Source organism: Macaca nemestrina, chromosome 19 (genome assembly GCF_043159975.1).
Source record: "Macaca nemestrina isolate mMacNem1 chromosome 19, mMacNem.hap1, whole genome shotgun sequence".
Classification (NCBI taxonomy): Eukaryota; Metazoa; Chordata; class Mammalia; order Primates; family Cercopithecidae; genus Macaca; species Macaca nemestrina.
The window spans coordinates 70,944,633-70,966,788 of NC_092143.1; the positions used below are offsets into that span (position 1 = coordinate 70,944,633).

The 22,156-nt window shown below is 36.5% G+C and overlaps 1 protein-coding gene across 2 annotated transcripts in view; it reads left to right on the forward strand.

Moving 5' to 3' along the window:
* LOC105464762 (Rho associated coiled-coil containing protein kinase 1) overlaps window positions 1-22,156 on the forward strand; it is a 156,848-nt gene that overhangs the window by 80,332 nt on the left and 54,360 nt on the right. Inside the window, exons 12-16 of one of the 2 annotated variants that reach the window (XM_011712802.2) lie at window positions 3,068-3,156; window positions 7,739-7,787; window positions 15,182-15,317; window positions 16,547-16,638; window positions 16,742-16,988. In XM_011712802.2, the coding sequence (XP_011711104.1) occupies window positions 3,068-3,156; window positions 7,739-7,787; window positions 15,182-15,317; window positions 16,547-16,638; window positions 16,742-16,988 (613 nt within the window). The remainder of the gene's footprint in view (window positions 1-3,067; window positions 3,157-7,738; window positions 7,788-15,181; window positions 15,318-16,546; window positions 16,639-16,741; window positions 16,989-22,156) is intronic. The other variant, XM_011712804.3, reaches the window with a different exon arrangement.

Sequence of the window (22,156 nt, forward strand, 5' to 3'; positions counted from 1 at the left end):
TTTCTTAATATTAAGAAAATTGTTTTTAAAATTGTTTTGTGGGTAATATATTTGTGTGTATGATAGTAAATTTATGTATTGTTTGTGAAGCTGTAGTTAGCTGAACTTAGATTTTTATGGCACTTTTATCTCCCGTCTCCTTTTCGGTCTGATTTTTTGCTCAAACATCAAATGAAATAATATATTTGGAGGCAGTTAGTAAACTAAATTGTTACACAGATTAACAGAGGTCATCTTTTTTAATCTTTGGAATTGGGAACTATGATATATCAATGTGTCATTAAGGGTCTTGACAGGCAAACAGATTACATGTTCAAAAGATTTAAACGAGAGTTTTGTGTGTATGGTAAATATACATAACATGAAATTTACCATATTGATCATTTTTAAGTGTGCAGTTCAGTGGCATTAAGCACCTTCACATGGTTGTGCAGCCATCACCGCCATCCATCTCAAGAACCTTTTCATCATCCCAAACTAAAAATCTATGCCAATTAAACAATAACTCCTAATTTCACCTTCCCCCCAGGTCCTGGTAGCCACTATTCTACATTCTGTCTTAATGAATTTGCCTATTCTAGGCACCTTATATGAATGGAATCATACAATATTTATCCATATGTGACTGACTTCTTTCATGTAGCATACTGTCTTCAAGATTCATCTATATTAATAGTATGTATTCAGATTTCCTTCATGTTTAAGGTTGAGTAATATTCCATTGTGTACGTATATATACATACACACACTCACACACACATATATATACACACGCACACCGTATTTTATGCATTTATTAAGTGAAGAGTTTAATGAAGGGATGATTAACAAGCTGTGAACATCAGTAGAGGGAAAAAATAAAGTATATTAAAGCACCCATGTATGAACAAGAGTGGGAAGCCATTGCCCTGTACTAAAGGAGCAAAGAGAGAAAACCTTATTGTAGCTCAGAGAAAGCCTGACATCATAGAAAAGGAATATAAAACATAGAACATTGCAAGAACCATAGTGAAGCACAAACGGTGTAGGGAGAATGAATATTTCTTTTTTTTACCTTCAGATTTCTGCTGGTGTCTCCTGTGGGTTGAAACCAAGCTTAAAATCATAGGGCTACAGAGTAATACAGGCAATGCAGTCTGTAGATTTTAAGGCAAAGAAGAGCAGAGGATGAATTTTCAAGGTTAGAAGGGAATGGGGGAAATGGAGAATAACCAGTATAGTCAGCATCATCTTAATTTGTCCACCAAGAAGTAAATTACTCTCAAAAATAAATTTTAGTTGAGTTCTTTGTGTTGTTCATATAGCTCATATTCTGAGACGGAGGTAAAACAAAATCTTACTTGCTTACATTTCAGAAGGTCCTTTTAAATTTTAATCCCAGTAGAGCTGTTTGGCAAGTTATGTATTGCTAACCAGGGCTCAAAAATCTTTGACCTAGGTAATAATAAGGAGTTGCTGTAAGTCAGCTCTCACTGTATTACTTGACTGTAGAGTTAGAAGTGCCTTCGGCCTTCAAAAATAAGGATTCATGTTTTCTTTGGGCGGATTTTGTTCAGTGGTGATTACTGTAAGTTTGTCAGTGGTTGCTACCTTTATCTTTTGCTCTAATAATATCAAGGGGGAAATACTAATTATTTTAACCTAGAACTAAGTACAAAATCAACTAATTTAATTTTCCCTGAAAAGCTTTTAGCAGAGATGCTAATGAACAACTTTGCAATTGCCAAATACAGTGGATGATTTTCAACCCGTGTCTTATTTTTCTTCTTTGCTGTAGTTGACACTGACTACTTCCTTCTTCTTTGGAACTTCAGACTTTTCTAAGTCTTTTATGTTCCGATTGTTTCCCTCTTTTTTACCTCCCATATTTTTGAGTTTTATTTATTTTTCAATCCCCTTTTCAGGATCTTCCTTCTCTGCTTACTTTCAATTATTAAACATTTCCCAAAGTTCTGATCTTGGCTCTCTGCTCTTTCTCTGTAGGTAATCTCATTCATGTCCAGCTTGCTCGTCTGAGCTCCAGCCCTGAATCTTTCTGTCTCTTCTGTATACTTCTCAGGCATATCAAACTAGGCCAGAGCTAAACTCATTGTTTTCTTGTCCCCATTCCCTCCCTAGCAATGTGTTGACTGTCTTTCATAATCGTATATCTGTTCTAACTTCAATTGGTTTGGTCATACGTTATGCTTTCTGATTGATACCTTTATCCATTACTTCCTCTTCATTCCTATAGACTCTGCCTTTTATCAGATCCATATTCTCTTGTCTGAACTCTTTTGATAGCTTTTTAACTGGTTGCTCTTCTTAGAACTTCACTGCCCTCTAAGCTGTTCATTCACCTTATTATTGTAGTGATGTTTCTGAGGTGCCAGCATTATGTCATTTCTCATTTAAAATGTTTATGGGTTAAAAAGTCCCTAACTCCAGTTTGTGCATGCAAGGATCATTACCTTCTTAGACGTAAAGTGAGTTGTTTTTCCTGTTACATTCTGTGCTCTGCTATAGTACTTGATTTCTTTCCATTTCCCAAATGTATCGTATTTTCTTTCTGCCTTTCTACGTTTGGGCTCATTGTTCATTCTAGCTAAAATGCCTTCCTTGTACCACCTTCTTTGCTTTATCAGATTATCAGTTCCTCTTACCTTTTTAGGCCTCAACTTAAGGATTATATATTCTTGGCAGAGTTAGAAGTGACCTTTTCTTTCCTTCAGAACACTCTGTAGATAATTTTATTATTGTTTACCAAAGTCTGTTGTAATATTTTGTGTATATTTATTTGAGACATTGTAGGTTCTTTTTTCTCTTCCAATTTAACTTTGCCTCACTATGTAACTATTTGCTTCATGAGAACAGGAACCAAATCTTTTTAATGTTTGTATTTCTAATGGCCTAACATTTAGTAGATGTTAAGAAAATGCTTGTTAAATTGATAATAAAAAAATTGAGATAGAAAAGAGGTAAGATTAAATTTTTTCTAAAAAGGTTTAAAATATTAACATAGACTTGATATTTTAAATGTCTAAATATTCTTAGTAGAATGAATTTTTGTTTTTGTTTTAAATTAAAGCAGGAAAGTTTGCAGAAAACAATCTATAAGCTGGAAGAACAGCTGCATAATGAAATGCAGTTAAAAGATGAAATGGAGCAGAAGTGCAGGTGAGAATATACTTGAAGTTTTTCATATTAAAAGTTTTACATACCAAATACTTATTTGAAAACTTATACCCTGCAAACATCTGAAAGTAGATAGAAAATGAGGGTGTAAAGATTACTACTGATAATACATTCATGATGTGTCTTGGCTAGAATTGAGAAGTTCTATTTATGTTGTCTTAGTTATAGATGTATTTTCCTCAGAATATTTAAAGTACATTTGTTCCTGGCAGTCTGTATTCTTTTTTTTTTTTGAGACAGAGTCTCACTCTGTTGCCCAGGCTGGAGTGCAGTGGCACGATCTCAGCTCACTGCAAGCTCCACCTCCCGGGTTCATGGCATTCTCCTGCCTCAGCTTCCCCAGTAGCTGGGACTACAAGCACCTGCCACAATGCCCGGCTAATTTTTTTTAATTTTTTTTTTATTTTTAGTAGAGACGGGGTTTCACCATGTTAGCCAGGATGGTCTCGATCTCCTGACCTTGTGATCCACCTGCCTTGTCTTCCCAAAGTGCTGGGATTACAGGTGTGAGCCACCGCGCCTGGCCAACAGTCTGTATTCTTAAAAAACTATAATGCTAGTTCATTTAGTTGCCGGATTTACTGCTTTTTTCTCGTTACATAATTAGCTAACTAAAAAGGCAAATTAGGCTGGGCATGGTGGATCACTTGAGGGCATGAGTTCAAGACCAACCAGGCCAGCATGGCGAAACTGCATCTCTACTGAAAATACAGACAATTAGCTAGGCACAGTGGTGTACACCTGTAGTCCCCGCTGCTTGGGAGGCTGAGGCATGAGAATTGCTTGAACCCAGGAGGGAGAGGTTGCAGTGAGCCGAGATCACGCCATTGCACTCCAGCCTGGGCAACAGAGCAAGACTCTGTCTCAAAAAGAAAAATAAATAAAGGGGAAATTAGTTTACATTAAATAAGGTGCTTTTTGAAATGTAAAATGTTGAAGATTAAAATATACTAAATTTTTGATGTGGCCATTCTAATTTCCACTGTGGTTCTCTGGAGCAGTAACTCAGAGTATTTTTTTTCTGTGGGTCTAATTTCAGCATGTTATTGGCATTAGACCCACAGAAAAAATATCTTTGAGTTATGCTCAAGATTAATTTAAATAACCTATCTTAATACTGAATTACTTATCAATTATAAGCAATACTTTTTAATAATTATTTATGTTTTTAGTGAATAGTATTGAATAAATGAAATGCAAAGGTAACACAAAAAGTATTCAACAAATAAAATTGGGAACGCTGGTAATTTTGTGACAGAGCAGGTGGGGGGGTTTGGTACGAAACAGGTAAAATTCTCACTTTTAACCATTCCTTTTTTTTTTTTTTTTTTTTTTGGGGGGGGGCGGAGTCTCGCTCTGTCACCCAGGCTGAGTGCAGTGGCCGGATCTTGGCTCACTGCAAGGTCCGCCTCCTGGGTTTACGCCATTCTCCTGCCTCAGCCTCCCGAGTAGGTGGGACTACAGGCGCCCGCCACCTCGCCTGGCTAGTTTTTTGTATTTTTTAGTAGAGACGGGGTTTCAACGTGTTAGCCAGGATGGTCTCGATCTCCTGACCTCGTGATCCGCCCGTCTCGGCCTCCCAGAGTGCTGGGATTACAGGCTTGAGCCACTGCGCCCAGCCAACCATTCTTTATAGATTATATGGTTAAGTGTATAATACCAACTTTTTTTTTCTTTTTTTTTTTTTTGAGATGGAGTCTTGCTCAGTCACCCAGGCTGGAGTGCGGTAGCATGATCTCGGCTCACTGCAAGCTCCGCCTCCCGGGTTCACGCCATTCTCCTGACTTAGCCTCCATAATAGCTGGGATTACAGGTGCCCGCTACTACGCCTGGCTAATTTTTTTTTTTTTTTGTATTTTTAGTAGAGACGGGGTTTCACCCTGTTAGCCAGGATGGTCTTGATCTCCTGACCTCGTGATCCGCCCGTCTCGGCCTCCCAAAGTGCTGGGATTACAGGCGTGAGCCACCGTGCCCGGCCAATACAAACTTTTTTTTAAAAAAGTGTTTGAATATAAGCAAATAATTAACGGATCCCAGGATTTGGAAAGAATTTCTAAATATAAAATATGAAAATAAGGGGAAGAACTGGGTAGATACTGTTATATAAATGTTGAGAAGTCTCTACATCCTTTTTTTTTTTTTTTTTTTTTTTTTTTTGAGACAACGTCTCACTCTTGTCCCCTAGACTGGAGTGCGATGGCACAATCTCGGCTCACTGCAACCTCTGCTTCCCGAGTTCAAGCAATTCTTCTGCCTCAGCCCCCCCAGTAGCTGGGATTACAAGCCACCACGCCCGGCTAGTTTTGGTATTTTTAGTAGAGACGGGATTTCACCATGTTGGCCAGGCTGGTCTCAAACTCCTGACCTCAGGTGATCCACCCGCCTCGGCCTACCAAAGTGTTGGGATTACAGGCATGAGCCACCACTCCCGGCCCCCAAAAAATTTTAAACAAAATTAAAAGACAAGTGACAAACTGGTAGTAATGGTGAGTAGGGATCAGTTTGAGGAAGTAATAAGAATGGCTGAAGTGGCTAATAATCATGTGAAAATGTATCACCTCAAGGAAATAAAATTGAGATGAAACTTTTAAAAAGTATGTATTAAATTCGTAAATAGTTTTTAAAATAAAAACCTAGTGCTAGGGATTGTGGAGTGATATTTACTTGCATTTCTTTAAATCAAATTCTCTGCATTCAAATCATTTTAGTTACATTCATTTGTTCAATAAAAATTTCAGTTAAAGTGTCAAGATAATGTGCTTGTCAACAATATAGTACTGAATAAATCAAGACATGGCCCCTCTCCACAAGGAGCTTGTAATTTAGCAAGAAAAATAAGTAATTATCAAGAAGTGTGGTATGTATTAATTGGGGAGAGAATAAAATTATACAGGAATATCAGGAATACATCAGGAGATGCCTGTACTGTTTTGTCAGAGATCAGAGAAAGCTAAAACCAGAAGAGTCAATGGAAATTATTAGGAGAAGAGTGGAAGGAAGTGTTAGGGTCCAGGAGGTGAGTATCTGTGAAGGCCGTGAGGTAAGAGACCTTGACTGGCCTGTAAGATGCGAGGGAAGGAAAAGCCTGAGATGAGAGTGGGGAGGATGGCAAGGTCTAGATTGGGGAAGATTCTTTTTTTTTTCTCTTTTTTGGGGGCAGGGGGGACTAAGAAATTTGGAATTTATTTTAAGTGTGACGGAAAAACACCAAAAGTCATTAAACTAATAAGTAAAAAATATATATTAAATTTGCTGTTTCAAAAGAAGTTCCTGCTTAATTAGCAGCATTTGGGACTTTATTCAACTAAGTGGGAGTGAGGGAAGATGAGTCAAGGATAATTCCTAGGTAATGTCATTTACTTAGGGACTCTAGAAGAGAAGCAAATTGGTATTGGGGTGGGAGTGTGGAACGGAGGCAGTAAGTTCCATTTTGGAGATGCTGAATGAGGTTTTTGATGAGACATCCATGTGAAAATGTTGCATATATAGGTTTTGAAGCTCAGAATTACATTTTGAACCAAAGAAAGCAGATTGTAATGAAGATAATACACTGAGTGTTGACAAATGGTGCCTTAATTGATTTGATATATGCTTCCTTTCTCTTCATTTACTTTATCCTGTATTAAAGGATAAATGGCTGATTTTTGAGTAGTGGCAAGTATTGCATGATGGAGTTTAGGGATCCTTAACCTGAGATCCATAGACCTCCCCCAAAGAGTCCATGGATGAAATTTGAAGTCTTTAAACTTGGATGAGAAAAGGTGAATGTTTTCTCTAACTTGTAACTTAATTTTAGCACTTGTTTTCAATTCTGAGCATAGGCAGCAATTCAGTTATTAGCAGTAGTTGTTAATTTTTATTACCAATAGAAATTATAGATGTTTTCTTATTACAGTTGTTACAGCTATCTCTAAATATCATTTATGCTCATCAGTACTTTGAAATTACTGCCACTAGATCTTGTGATTTAATATATTAATAAAGAAGCATATATACTACTGAATTATACGTGCTTTTTAAAAGTTTATTACTGTATTTCAATATAATTGGCTCCTTTTTTTTTTTTTTTTGGAGATGGACTCTCTATCACCCAGGCTAGAGTGCAGTAGCACGATCTTGGCTCACTGCAACCTCCGCCTCCCAGGTTCAAGCAATTCTCCTGCCTTGGCCTCCCAGGTAGCTGGGATTACAGGCGCCTGCCACCATGCCTGGCTAATTTTTTAAAATTTTATTTTTAATAGAGTTGGGGTTTCATCATGTTGGCCAAGCTTGTCTCGAACTCCTGACCTCAGATGATCCAGCCGCCTCGGCCTCCCAAAGTGCTGGGATTACATACGTGAGCCACTGCACCTGGCCTAATTGTCTTTTAATCATATATAATTTTTGTGCTTCAAAAAATATTATGGTAAAAGGCCATAGGCTTCACTTGACTGCCAAAGAGATCCATGGCACCAAAAAAGGATACAAAACTCTAGTTAAGTGGAAAAGTAAGGAATGTGAGTGTTTAATACTGGGCAATAGGAAATAAATATATTTCTAATCTGTATTGCTTTTGTTTTTACAGAACCTCAAACATAAAACTAGACAAGATAATGAAAGAATTGGATGAAGAGGTACTTTTTGTTTTCTAATCAGAAGTTTCCTTTTTGAGATTTTTCTGTCTTTCAAATTGTTTCGTTTCCAGAGAAAATTATATTTAAACTCTATAGTTTGAAACACAAAACAGAGCCAGAGAATTGTGATGAGAGCCTTACCTTGGAACTGCAGTTTCAAGTGGTACAGATTAGATTATAGTTTAATTTCCTTCGTACAATTGTATTCTACAGCCATATTGAAATTTTAGTATGTAAATTTCAGTTCAGTGGTTCTTGATGGTTGAAATGTGAGAAAGGAGCCAGAGAAGCAAGCTATCAGAAATTGAATCTCAAACTGTATTAGAAAGAGACAGACAAATAAGGAAAAGAGAGAAACACAGTTTAAAATATTTTTAAAAGATTAACACTGACATAATCTCATGTAATCAAATGGAAAATATATTGATTTTAGAATGTTCATCTTTTCCATGGTTACCTGTCAAAATTTTTTTATTATCAGAGAAACAATAACAAGCATTCATAATTCAGATGTTTGTTTGCAAATATGTAATACATTTCCATTCCTCTTAGTCAACTTCTAAGTATATTTCTACTGTGTCTATGAGTCCCATGAAAAGAAATACACTCTCTATAGTCTTCTCCTAATATATTATTTTGTCCTTTTTTAGGTTTAATCTCTGATAGTTTTTATGCTGTGTTAATTTTTTCTTCCCTTATAGAATGGTATCTGTCAATGGCTTGCTTTCTTTCGTGGGTGGCTTTGGATATCCATGTAATCATCTATGAAGATTTAGATAGCATTTTACTAACTTGCCTTTGTATTTAGCCTTAGCAGTATATATTTGACTCTGAATGTTTAAGGAGTCCTTTTTTGCATGTCTTCCACTTACATTTAACTTTTAAAACACAGATAAAATTCAGATGTGCTAGATTTAAGTTATTCATTTTTCCAAATTAGAAGTAGAGAGGGACATTTGCGGTATGAAATTAAAATAGTCTCACTTCTAGAAAGATGGAGTAAAAGTACCTTTCCGTATTCCTCCCAGTAAATACAGCTAAAAACCCTAAACATTAAATATAAAGCAAACATAAAAAGATTTTGAAAGTTGGAAAGAAGGCAAACCAGCCTAGGTTACTTGTGTCCTGAGAAACAACACATGAATGAACCTTCAGGGTTTTTGTTTTGCTGCGTGTATCTTAGACAGGGTGCCGGAGAAGCCAGCAACTTTGAAATATCAACAATTGCAGACAAAGCTCCAAAAAAGGCTAATTTCCTTAGCCTAAAGACCAGAAAAGGAGCAGGCTAGCAAATCAGAAAACTTATACTGTCGCTGCTTTTTTCAGCCAAACACCACAGAAAAACGGTAGCCCCATTCTTAACAGCAAAGGCTGAGTGGCAAGTCCAGATTTCCATCTCCACTATGCTGTAGCACACCCCAGCTTCCAATTAGAATAGTGTCAGAGAAGGCCCAGTAAACGAATTTTCATCTCCCGTGGGCAGTAACAAACCTTCCTTCTCTCCCCAGACAGCTTAGCAGTGACCATGTGGGGAATCTGCACTTACACTCCCAGCTGGCAGTAATGGAGTGCCCCTCCCACTGCCTTCTGGGTTGGTTTCAAAAGAGGCATGGTAGGGATTAGAACTTTCGACTGAAAATAACAAGCTCCCCTCCACAATGCAGTGTCATCTGTGGGGGCCACATGAGGAGCAGCCATGGTGCACTCGATGGAGGCCTGGTAGAGCGCCAGAACTCCTGCTTCCACGCAGCAATGATAAGGATCTGCTCCCCTCCCCACCTGAGGTGTCAGTAGAGGCTGAGTGGAAAACCTGGACTTCTGCAAACTCCACCTGGCGGAAAAGAGGCAGCACCCCCTTAGTTTCACCAGAACAGTGTCAGAGGAGACCTTCTAAAAGAGATTTTAAATAAGATCCAGAATGTTGTAAGATGATGTCCAGGTTTGAATAGAAAACTACTCATCATAATCAGAACTAGGAAAATTTTAACTGGAATGAGAAACAATAATAAACTAATATCAACGCTCAGACGACACAGATGTTAGAATTATCTGACAAGGATTTAAAGGAATCATCATAAATATGTTTCAGTGAGCAACTATAAACATATAAACAAGCAAAAAAAATAGTCTCAGAAAGACATAGACAGTATAAAATAGAGCCAACCAAAAATTGCAATAACTGAAATAAAAGTCTCAATAGATGGTGTCAGCAGCAGAGTGAACAATGCAGAGGAACGAATCAGAGACCTTCAACAAAGAAAAATAGAAATTATACAGTCTGAACAATAGAGAGAAAATGGTCAGAAAAAAAGTGGCAGAGCCTCTGGGACCTGTAGAACTATAACAATAAAGTTCTCACATTCATGTCACTCGAATTACTAAAGGAGAGGAGACGGGGGTGGGAAGAAATGATAATGGAAAATTCAACAAATTTGACAAAAGACCTGAACTGACTAACAGAAGACATAAACCACCAAGAAGCTTAACGAACCACAAAAAGTGTAAACCCAAAGATATCCACACCAAGACACAATAGCCAGATTTCTGAAAATTAATGACAAAAAAGAAATCTTAAATACAGGACACACCTTACCTAGAAAGGAAAGAACAGTGTAAGTGACAGCTGATTTCTTACCAGAAACCATGGAGGCCAGGAGGAAGTGGCATGATTTTTTCAGGTGCTAAAAAAACAAACAAACCTATCAACTCAGAATTCTGTGTTCAATTAAAATATCCTTTTCAAATGAAAAAGAAAATGACAACATTCTCAGATGAGGAAAAACTAAGATAGTGTGTCACCAGCACACCTTCCCTAAAGGAATTGCTAGAAAAAATTCTCTAAACAGAAAGGAAATGATAAAAGAAGGAATCTTGGCCAGGAGGGGTGGCGCACATCTGTAATCCCAACACTTTGGGAGGCTGAGGCGAGCAGATCACTTGAGACCAGAAGTTCAAGACCAGCCTGGCCAACATGGCGAAACCCCATCTTAAAATACAAAAAAAATTAGCCAAGTGTGGTAGCGCATGCTTGTAATCCTAGCTACTCAGGAGGCTGAGGCTAGAGAATTGCTTGAACCTGGGAGGTGGAGGTTGGAGTGAGCCAAGATCGCACCACTGCACTACAGCCTGGGTGACACAGCAAGACTGTCTCCAAAAGAAAAAGGAGGAATTTTGAATTACTAGGAATAAAGAAAGAGTAAAATATGGGTAAATACATTTCTTTCTCCTCTTGATTTTTTTTTATAATAGGCAGTTGAAGCAGAAATTATATTGTCTAATATGATTCTCTGTGTATGAGAAAAAATATTTTAGACATTATAAACAGAGAATAATGGATCATAAAGAAAGGTAAAGTTTTTAGGTCAAGTGTGGTGGCTCACGTCTGTAATCCCGGCGGATTGCTTGAGCCCAGGAGTTCAAGACCAACCTGAGCAACGAGGTGAAACCCCATCTCTACAAAAAATACAAAAATTAGCCAGGTGTGGTAGTGCACGCCTGTAGTCGCAGCTACTAGGGAGGCAGAGGTGGGAGGATCACTTGAGTCCAGGAAGTTGAGGCTGCAGTGAGCCACAAGCATACCACTGTAGTCCAGCGTGGGTGACAGAGTGAAACCCTTTCTCAAAAATAAATAAGATAAAAATTTAAAAAAGAAAGGGGAAGTTTTTATACTTTAACTGGTAAGATGCCAATACCAGTAGAGTGTACTATATATTAAGCTATGCATATACAATGTAATATCTATGGCAGCCACTGAAAGGCCTTACAAGGAGATACATTCAAAAACACCGTAGGTAAATCAAAAGGAATGCTAAAATAATGTTTAGGTAACCACAGAAAGACAGGAAAGAAAATGTAGAAATAACAGAGATCAAACAAAAATGGCAGATTTAACCCTAACATACTACCAATAATGACATTAAATGGAAAGTAAATGGAATACCAATCAAAAGAGGTGATAGGCATAGATTTTTTTAAATCCCCCATTTATGTATCTGTCAGAAACTCTTCAAATATAACAATATAGGGAAGTTGAATATCAGAAGATGTAAAGAGATAACATACAAATATTAAAAAGAAAGCAGCACTATTGGCAATGTTAATACCTTAACGTAGACTTCAGAGCAAAGAAAATTACCATGAGCATAGAGGAGTATTACATAATTATAAGAGTTAAGCCACCAAAAATAAATAAAAATCCTAACTGTACACTAGACAAAAGAGCTACAAAATGTGTGAAGCAAAAGTTAATAAAACTGAAAGGAGAAATAGACCAATCCATAAATATTGTTGGAGACTTCAACACCCCTAAGAATTACCAAACATTGGAGAACTCAACCACACTGTCAGCCATCAGAATTTGTTCAACATTTACAGAACTCTCTACTTAACAGCAGAATATGCCTTCTTTTCAAGTGCTTAAGGAACACACACCAGGGTAGACTACATGCCAAGCTATAAAACAAACACATTTGAAAGCACTGAAGTCATACAGAGAGTTTCCTGACCAAAATGTACAGATGAGAATAACAGAAAAATCTGCAAACACATGGAAAGCAAACAACAGACTTCTAAATAATCCAGAGGTCAAAGAAGTCTCAGTGAAAAAAATACATTGGAATGTTAATTATGTCTCATAAAACTGTTACGGCTCTTCATCTTTAAAAAATGTTTAAACAATGAAGTGAAAATACATCATCAGAATTTGTGAGATGCTGTTAACATAGTGATGAAGGTTAATTTATAGCACTAAATGCCTACCTTAGGAAAGAGGAGAAGTCTGAAATCAATAATTTAAACTCCTACTTCTGGAAACGAGAATAAGAAGAGTGAAATAAACCCAAAACAAACAAAAGGAAGGACAAGTAACAATAAGAGCAGAGAACAATGCAGTTAAAAGCAGGAAAACAATAGAGAAAAACAGTGAAACAAAAAACTGTGTGAAAAGATCAACAAAATTAACCTCTAGCAAGACTGATAAAGGAAAAAGAGAGGACACAAATTACCAGTATGAGGAATGAAATAGGGCTAGGGCATATACTATAGACCATATAGGTATCAAAAGAATCATAAGGAAATACTATGAACAGTTCTAAACACAATTAAGACATTTAGATGAAAGGGACTACTCAAAAAACAAACTACCACAACTCATACAGTGTGAAATAGGTAATTTCAGTAGCCCTATATAAGTGTTAAGGAAAGTGAATCCATACTTTTAAAACTTTTTAGATACTATGGATGACAAATACCATGTGAAAAGAGGTTCACGTAATTAGTCATTTGGGAAGTGCAAATTAAAATTACCATAAAATATTACTCCATAACTATGGAAAAGCAGTAAGTTTTAAAATTATGTCAATAACAAACTGGCAAGGATATGGAGAAACTAGATCACTTGGACATTGCAGATGGGGATATGAAATGGTACAGACATTCTGGAAAACCAATTGACTGTGTTCCTGAAAAACTAAACATGTACCTACTATGTGACCTAGCAATTGTATTCTTGGGCATTTATTCCAGAAAAATGAAAATTTATATTCTCACCAAAACCTGTACACTAATGTTTATAATAGCTCTATTTGTAATAGCCGAAAACTGAAAACAATCAAAATGTTCTACAGTAGGTGAATGGTTGAACAAACTTTGGTACATTTGTACCATAGAATACTCAGCCAGAAGAAGGAATGAACTGTAGATACATACAATACATAGATGGATTTTAAGGACTTTATGTTGAGTTAAAAAAAAAAAAAAACCTGTCTTGGCTGGGCACGGTGGCTCGGGCCTGTAATCCTAGCACTTTGGGATGCCGAGGCAGGCAGATCGCGAGGTCAGGAAGTTGAGACCATCCTGGCCAACATGGTGAAATCCCATCTCTACTAAAAATACAAAAAAAAAAAAAAAACTGTCTCAAAAACTCATATATTGCATGGTTCCATTTATATAACATTCTCAAAAAGACAAAATTATAGAAATGGAGAACCATTAGATGCCAGGAGTATGGGTGGTGGGAGAACAGGGATGGATGTAGCTATAACTAGTGACTGGAAAGAGATTGTTGTGATGACCAGTTCTGTATCTTCATTGTGGTGGTGCTTACATGAACCTACATATGTGATAAAATGACAGAACTATACACACCTTATACCAGTGAGAATTTTCTGATTTTGTTATTGTACTATTGTTATATGTAACGTAACTACTGGGGGAAGCTGAGTGGAAGGGCACTTGGGATCTCTCTGTACTATCTTTGCAACTTTCTTTGAATGTATAATTATCTAAAAATTAAAGTTAGAATGATGAACTCTTAGAATCAGAAAGACCTTGAATAATTTATGTCCAATTTTTGCTTAAAGATGAGAAAGCCCAGAAACACTATAAAACAGGTTTCCTAATGTGGAGTCTTAAAAAGTGAAGCATCAAAAACAAGATTTACTGGTAGTGGTAACTGAGAAAGGTACACTTTTAAGTTGTGAAAATGTGGGTATTTTAGGCTGGGTGTGGTGGCTCATGCCTGTAATCCCAGCACTTTGGGAGGCTGAGGCAGGTGGATCACTTGAGGTCAAGAGTTCAAGACCAGTCTGGCCAACATGGCAAAACCTGTCTCTACCAAAAATAGAAAAATTAGCCAGACACAGTGGTGCATCCCTGTAGTCCCAGCTGCTTGGGAGACTGAGGCACGAGAATCACTTGAACCCTGGAGGCGGAGGTTGCAGTGAGGCAAGATTGCGCTGCTGCACTGCAGCCTGGGCAACAGAGTGAGAATCTGTCTCAAAAAAATAAAAAAAAAATAGACAAAACAAATTGGTATTTTAATCCTCCTCTCTCCGGTAGTTTCTTTTACTAAAATAACAATTTCCTTGATTGCTTTTTAATACACATTGGTGGGTAGATACCTAGAACATCTTAGAAAGATAAGCAAGTTGTTGTTGACAGAGATAGGATTAAGGGAGACATCGAGGAAATGGTGAACTCACTGCACATTCTGTACCATCTGGTAATGTTTGAGCTTTTCATCACTTTATTTCATTCCTTAAATTTGGGATTGTTATGCCAAAATATTGGTAACACAATATGATTGTCTTAAACTTAGAGAGTGGCTTTCAGTCTGAAAAGATTCACAGGGTTGTATTTTAAATTTTTGGAGCCAGAAGTCTCTGAAAATTTTACCTATCAAGTTCAAGTAAGCAGAGTCTCACTGTCTTCTTAAAAGGCAAGCTACTTAGAAAGTTGTATTAGGAGATACTATTTGCTTTTGAAGCAGAACATTCGTCTTAGGTGTTTGTCTGGTTTTTTTTTTCTTGTTTTTTTGTTTTTAAAAACAAAATACTCTCTTGAATAAATGACGAGAGTATTAATCACAATGGTAACTTTTATCATTATAATTTCAGGGAAATCAAAGAAGAAATCTAGAATCTACAGTGTCTCAGATTGAGAAGGAGAAAATGTTGCTACAGCATAGAATTAATGAGTACCAAAGAAAAGCTGAACAGGAAAATGAGAAGAGAAGAAATGTAGAAAATGAAGGTGAATTGTCACTACTTTTGAAAAATGATAAAATTTCTAACATTGTCATGAGGTTGTCTTTAATTTAGTGTCCATGATACATACATAAAGCTACAGTCCTAAGACACTTTATAAGCTAAATAACCCAGATCTCAAGTTAAATTTATAACATATTAAAGTAAATAGTAAGTAGTGTTTAACTAGAGTAGTGATTGTCATCATGGTGTGCATACTGGAATCTCCTGGGAAGCTTTAAAGAGTACTGATGCCTAAATCCCAGCGATTCTAATTTAATTGGTCTAGATATGTGGCCTGAGTATCATTATTTTTTACAAGCCCCCCAGGTACTTATAACAAGCAGCTGCGTCTAAGAACTGCTAAACTAGGATTTCTTGTGTTTTAATGCCTATTACAAATATATTTAAAATACCTTTCTACACCCATTGATGCAGTGATTTCACTTCCATAAGTTATTTTACATACATACTCATACTGCAAACTGATATATACACAAGGCTATTCATTGTAGCATTGCTTAAAATGACAAAAAAAAATGCAATCAATGCTTATATGAAACATAATGTAACACATATATGAAACATAAAGGTAATCAATGCTGTAATAAATTTTAGTACATCTATATGGTAGAATACTATGCAGCTTATAAAAAAAAATCATCTCCTTAAATACTGGTATAAAACAATCTCTAAGATATATCTTTAAGTGACAAAAACAAAGTACAGATTGCTTGTGTTTAAAACAAGAGTACTTGTCTATATATGCTTAAATTAAATATATATTAGGGAGGAGAGTCAGTTAAGGGAGACTCACAAGGAGCAAAAATGACTAAATGGAGAAAGGAAGCCTTATACTATCTGCCATTTGATACCTGTTAAATTTTGTATTAAGATATTGAATTATCAAGCAATTGATCTATTGAAAAATAATATTAAAACTAGCTTTATAATTACACTAACAGAGTGATCTTATAAAGGGAATAAAGGAGATGGAGTTTGAGATTTACAATAGTGAGAAGAAATCTGTTTTTGCACTCTGTATTATAAAATGATGTTCTACTTTTTAATGAATGTAAAATGCAAGTACTTCCAAATTGGAATTTGGCTTTGGGAGTGGACCTAATGTAGCTGACTGTTATGGCCTAAGACTAAATGTCATTTTTTAAAAAAGGATTTATATGTTTCCACTATGAAAATTTTGTAATTTCTATATATTATTCTTTCATTTTCTAGTTTCTACATTAAAGGATCAGTTGGAAGACTTAAAGAAAGTAAGTCAGAATTCACAACTTGCTAATGAGAAGCTGTCCCAGTTACAAAAGCAGGTAAGTGTTTCAAATGAGGTTCCTTTTTTAAAAAAAATGTAGATAATTAAATTGTATTGTACTTTGGTCAGAAACCTATTTTCTTTCTTTCTTTTTTAAATAGCTAGAAGAAGCCAATGACTTACTTAGGACAGAATCAGACACAGCTGTAAGACTGAGGAAGAGTCACACAGAAATGAGCAAGTCAATTAGTCAGTTAGAGTCCCTGAACAGAGAGTTGCAAGAGAGAAATCGAATTTTAGAGAATTCTAAGTCACAAACAGACAAAGATTATTACCAGCTGCAAGCTATATTGGAAGCTGAACGAAGAGACAGAGGTCATGATTCTGAGATGATCGGAGACCTTCAAGGTAATATTTTTTTTTGTTGTGGTAAAATATGCATAACATGAAATTTATTATAACATTTTAACCATTTTTATGTATACAGTTCAGTGGGATTAAATACAGTTCACAGTGTATGCAACTGTCATCATATAAGTGGAATCATACAGTGTTTGTCCTTTTGCATCTGGCTTTTTTACTTAGCACAGTGTCTTCAAGGTTTATCCATGTTGTGTGTGTCAGATTTTCGTTCCTTTTTAGGGCTCAGTAATATTCCATGGTATGTGTATACCACATTTTGTTCATCCACTCATCTATCAATGGAAGGAATATTTTGTAATTTTTATTTTTAATTGTCAAAAAATATATAACAAAATTTACCATCTTGACCATTTTTAAGTCTAAGTTAATATATTTATGATCATATTACCCTCATAAAGAAAATGACTTTGGTGAAACCAGATGGTTGCATTCTTTTTTATTTACATTTTTTTGAGATAAGACGTTGCTCTGTTGCCCAGGCTGGAGTGCAGTGGCATGATCACAGCTCACTGCATCCTTGAACTCCGGAGGTCAAGCAATTCTCCCACCTCAATTTCCTGAGTAGCTGGGACTACAGGTGCATGCCACCATGCTCAGCTAATTTTTTCATTTTTTGTAGAGACGGAGTTTCACCATTTTGCCCAGGCTAGTCTCAAACTCCTGGACTCAAGCGAAACACCCACTTCGACCTCCCAAAGTGCTAGCATTATGGGTGTGACACACCACACCAGGCCAGCATTCTTTCTCTTTTAGGATAATGCCTACATTTGTATCACGTTGTAATTTCTTCACCCTCACGGGTACTCCTGCGGGGTAGGTAATGTGGATATTTTTCAGTTTTACAGGTAAATTAACCAAAAACTTCATTTGAAAACTTGCCTAATTCATAAAGGTTTTACTCAAAGTGAGACTAATCCAGGCAAAGAGGATTATCACTATTAAAACCTAGGAATTCCTCATGCATTGTTGGTAGTAATAGAAATTCAATTGCAGAAATAGAATCCCATTACACATTAAAAGTTATATACTTGGGAACGTTTGAACTGGAGATACTGATAAGTCTTCGTGAATCTAAGAGGCAAAAGATTGAGTATAACTAACAGTGAATAAATGAACAGTTTTTAAATAGTAATAAAATTCAGTTTGTTTTCAAAAAGATTCCTGGCTTTACGTACTCACATATTTTTCTTTTTTCTATTCCTGTTAGCAGCAGCATCCATACTACCTAATCAAAACAAATATGCATGGAAGTTGCCAGATCTCTCAGGAAAAAATTGGAGGGAGGAGTTCATTTTAACCTTAGTTAGAGTTGGGAACATAGTTTTGGGTCCCTTGGGGCTTGATGATTAGCTATAATTCAGTGGAGAGAGGTCAGGGTCAGCTTTTGTGACTAAGGAAACAGAAAATATGATCTCCTGTTGGTTCTTAGCTGAGGAGTGTTGTGCAATCATATTTCTCAGGGACCAGGCTTAAAATAGATCTGAATATAACTAAGAAAGTAACCACTTTATATGTAATAGGAAAGTTACAGACTTCCTTACATTGTTTTCCTAGGCCTTTTTATACAGCTTATTAGCTGTTTGAAAGTCTCTTCATCTCCCTTCTTTGTCTGTAAACCAAGGAGATAAGAATAGGTTACCTCTAATAAATCTTTCCAATTCTGAAATTCTTGTAAGTTTGTGATCTGTGTTTGACTGAGCTTTGAGCTCCTTGCTTCAGAGGCAGAGATCATCCATGTACTATCAACAGTGATTTTAAACTGTGTCTATTTTTTAGATATCAGTTAAAGTTAAGGAAAATTTGTAGCGTGATTTATTGTTTGTTTATCCTTTTTCAGTGTTTCCTTTGTTTATTTTGGAACTTAAATGTGAATAAAAGCTCACATACACTAAAATAATGCACACAACTTATGTGAGTTTCAACATAAATATAAAAGGGCATTGTGGTTTTTTAAACAAATTACAATGTTTATATTACTCTTTTCTGGTCTTTAAGAACTTTCGGGCTTCTCAAGTATAAATTTAGTTTGGGATGATGGGCTTCTGGCAGAGTCTTGATTGTTATTCATTAATGGAGTGTCCTCCATATATGACCTCTGTTGAATAGTCTTTTTTATTTTTTACTTTTTATAACCCTTTAAAGTATAAAAACTATTCTTAGCTTGAGGTCTGTACAGAAACAGGCTGCAGCCCTGACATTTGCCAGTGCCTGGACTAGTGAAACAATAAGGCTGCGATTGATTACAGGGAAAGTTTCCAAAAGTTCAGGCTATAGAGGCTTAATGAAAGTGATCAAAATGTTATGGAGGATTGAAAATTTTAACTGAATTGATAAGCTCTCATATAGTAAGTTTATCTGTGATTCTTCAGATTGAATGGCAAGAAACAATTTTTTTTAATTAACCATTTTTGAAAGTCTTTTTTTTTTTTTGTATTGTTTGCACCAGAAGTGCTTCAGATTTTGGATTTTGGGTGGTTTGTAAGAATATCTGCATTATGAGTATCCCAAATCTGAAATCCTTGAATGTCATGTCAGTGGTCAAAAAGTTTCAGAATTTGGAGCATTTGGGATTTTTGGATTTTCCGATTAAGGATGCGTAACCTGTCCTGTAGTGACCTCTTGTGTACTCATCATTTAGCTTCAAAAATCTTCATTTGGTAGCCAGTCGTATTTCATTTTATACTTCCACCTCCCCTTCCCAATCCTCTGACACTGAATTATTTTGAAGCACATATCAGGCACCATGTTGTCCTTTTGTAAATACATCCTAATTTGTAAATATTTCATTATCTTAGGGACTCTTTTTTAGAAAGACAAACATAACTACAATGTCATTATCAAAGGTAGAAAATAGGTGACAGTTATTTAATATTATAAAATATCTAATTACTGCTTAAATTCCTCTAGTAGTCTCATAATTTGTTGTTATTATTGCATTTATTTTGCCTGAATTTGGATCCAAAGTTTGGACATTGCATTTCATTAATAACGTCCCTTAAGTTTATTTTAACCTGTATTTTCCTCCTCCCTTTTATGTTCTTTGTAATCTCTTTTTGCTACTGTTTTTGGTTAAAGAAACCAGGGTTTTTTTGGTCCTGTGAGTGGCTCCCATTCAGAATTTTACTGATTTCATCCGCTGGTATCATTTAGCATGTTGCTGTGTCTGCGATAGTACTTTAAACCAGATGTTAGATCTAGAGATGTGATCTACTTCGGGTAGGACTTTGTCAAGAATACTTGTAAGTAGTAGTATTTAGGTACCAGGAGATACATAAACATAAAATCTGGGCTGGGCACAGTGGCTCATACCTGTAAAACCAACACTTGTGGGAGACTGAGGTGGGTGGATCTCTTGAGCCCTGGAGTTTGAGACCAACCTGAACAACATGATGAAACCCCATCTCTACAAAAAATACAAAAATTAGCCAGGTATGGTGGCACGCACCTGTAGTCCTAGCTACTTAGGAGGCTCAGGTGGAGGATTGCTTGAGCCCAGGAGACGGAGGTTGCAGTGAGCCGAAATCGTGCCACTGTACTTCAGCCTGGGCAACAGAGAGAGACCCTGTCTCAAAAACAACAACAAACAAACAAATGTAAAAACTTAAAGTCTGGCTGTATCTTTTTGTGGTGTTAGTAGCCATTGATGATATCATTGCCTAGGACCTTTGTTTCCTTAGGAATTTGCGGTGGTGATCATCTGTTTTTATCCTTCTTCATTTGTTAATTGGCATACTACTCTAGAGATAAACATTTCTTCATCAATTATATAGTAGTTACTTTGAGGTACAGCTTATAAAAGAAAGTCAGGTTAAATACTTAATTATTTGTCAGTTTTTGGAACAGTGAGTTATTTCCCAGGCATCCTCCAAAGATGATTAGTGAATTTTAAAAATGTATCTATGAACTCATGAATTTTAATATATTTAATATATGTTAGCCCTTTGCATTTTTCTTAATGATGCTCACTTGAAGTTTAGTAGGAATTCTTTTTTTTTTTTTTTTTTTTTTGAGACGGAGTCTCGCTCTGTCGCCCAGGCTGGAGTGCAGTGGCCAGATCTCGGCTCACTGCAAGCTCCGCCTCCCGGGTTCACGCCATTCTCCTGCCTCAGCCTCCGGAGTAGCTGGGACTACAGGCGCCCGCCACCTCGCCCGGCTAGTTTTTTGTATTTTTTAGTAGAGATGGGGTTTCACCGTGTTAGCCAGGATGGTCTCGATCTCCTGACCTCGTGATCCACCCGTCTCGGCCTCCCAAAGTGCTGGGATTACAGGCGTGAGCCACCACGCCCGGCCAGGAATTCTTTAAGTTTAGACACTACCCTAGTAGTTTTGGATAGCATCCTTGCTTTTTGATATGCATAGATTTTCCAGGATTATTTTTTGGCCCAGACCTGGAATCACCCATTTGCCTAGGAACTCCAGTTCCTTTTGTAGCATATGACATTCAGGGTCTGTAACCTGAATTCTATGGGTACTCACTACTGTTGGGTTGGTCAATATTAGTGGGTCGTTTTAATGGGCAGAGGTAGGAAACAATTTTTTTGTAATTAATAATTTCTTATTTATTGTGATCAGGAACTATTAAAATATTTTTGTCTCTTCTGTCAAATTTTAAAATGTGTTTTAAAAGTTTTCACTATCATTGTGAGTTTTTTTCTCATAGCCTCCCGTGTATTTCTTTTTTCTTTTTTCTTTTTTTTTTTTTTTTTTGAGACGGAACCTCACTCTGTCGCCCAGGCTAGAGTGCAGTGGCATGATCTCAGCTCATTGCAACCTGCGCTTCCCGGGTTCAAGTGATTCTCCTGCCTCAGCCTCCCAAGTAGAAGTATCTGGGACTACAGGCATGCGCCACTATGCCCAGCTAATTTTTGTATTTTTAGTAGAGACAGGGTTTCTGACCTTTTGTGTCAGACTTCTTTCACTTAGCATAATGTTTTACAGGTTCATCCATATTGTAGCATGTGTCAGTAGTTCATTCATTTATGGCTGAGTAATATTCTGTTATATGTATATACCACATTTTGCTTAGCCATTCATCTGTTGATGGGCCTGTGGATTGATTCCACCTTTTGGCTTGTGTGAATAGCACTGCTTCAACATTTGTGTACAAGTATTTGTTGGAGTACCTGTTTTTAATTCTTTAGGAGTGTATATTT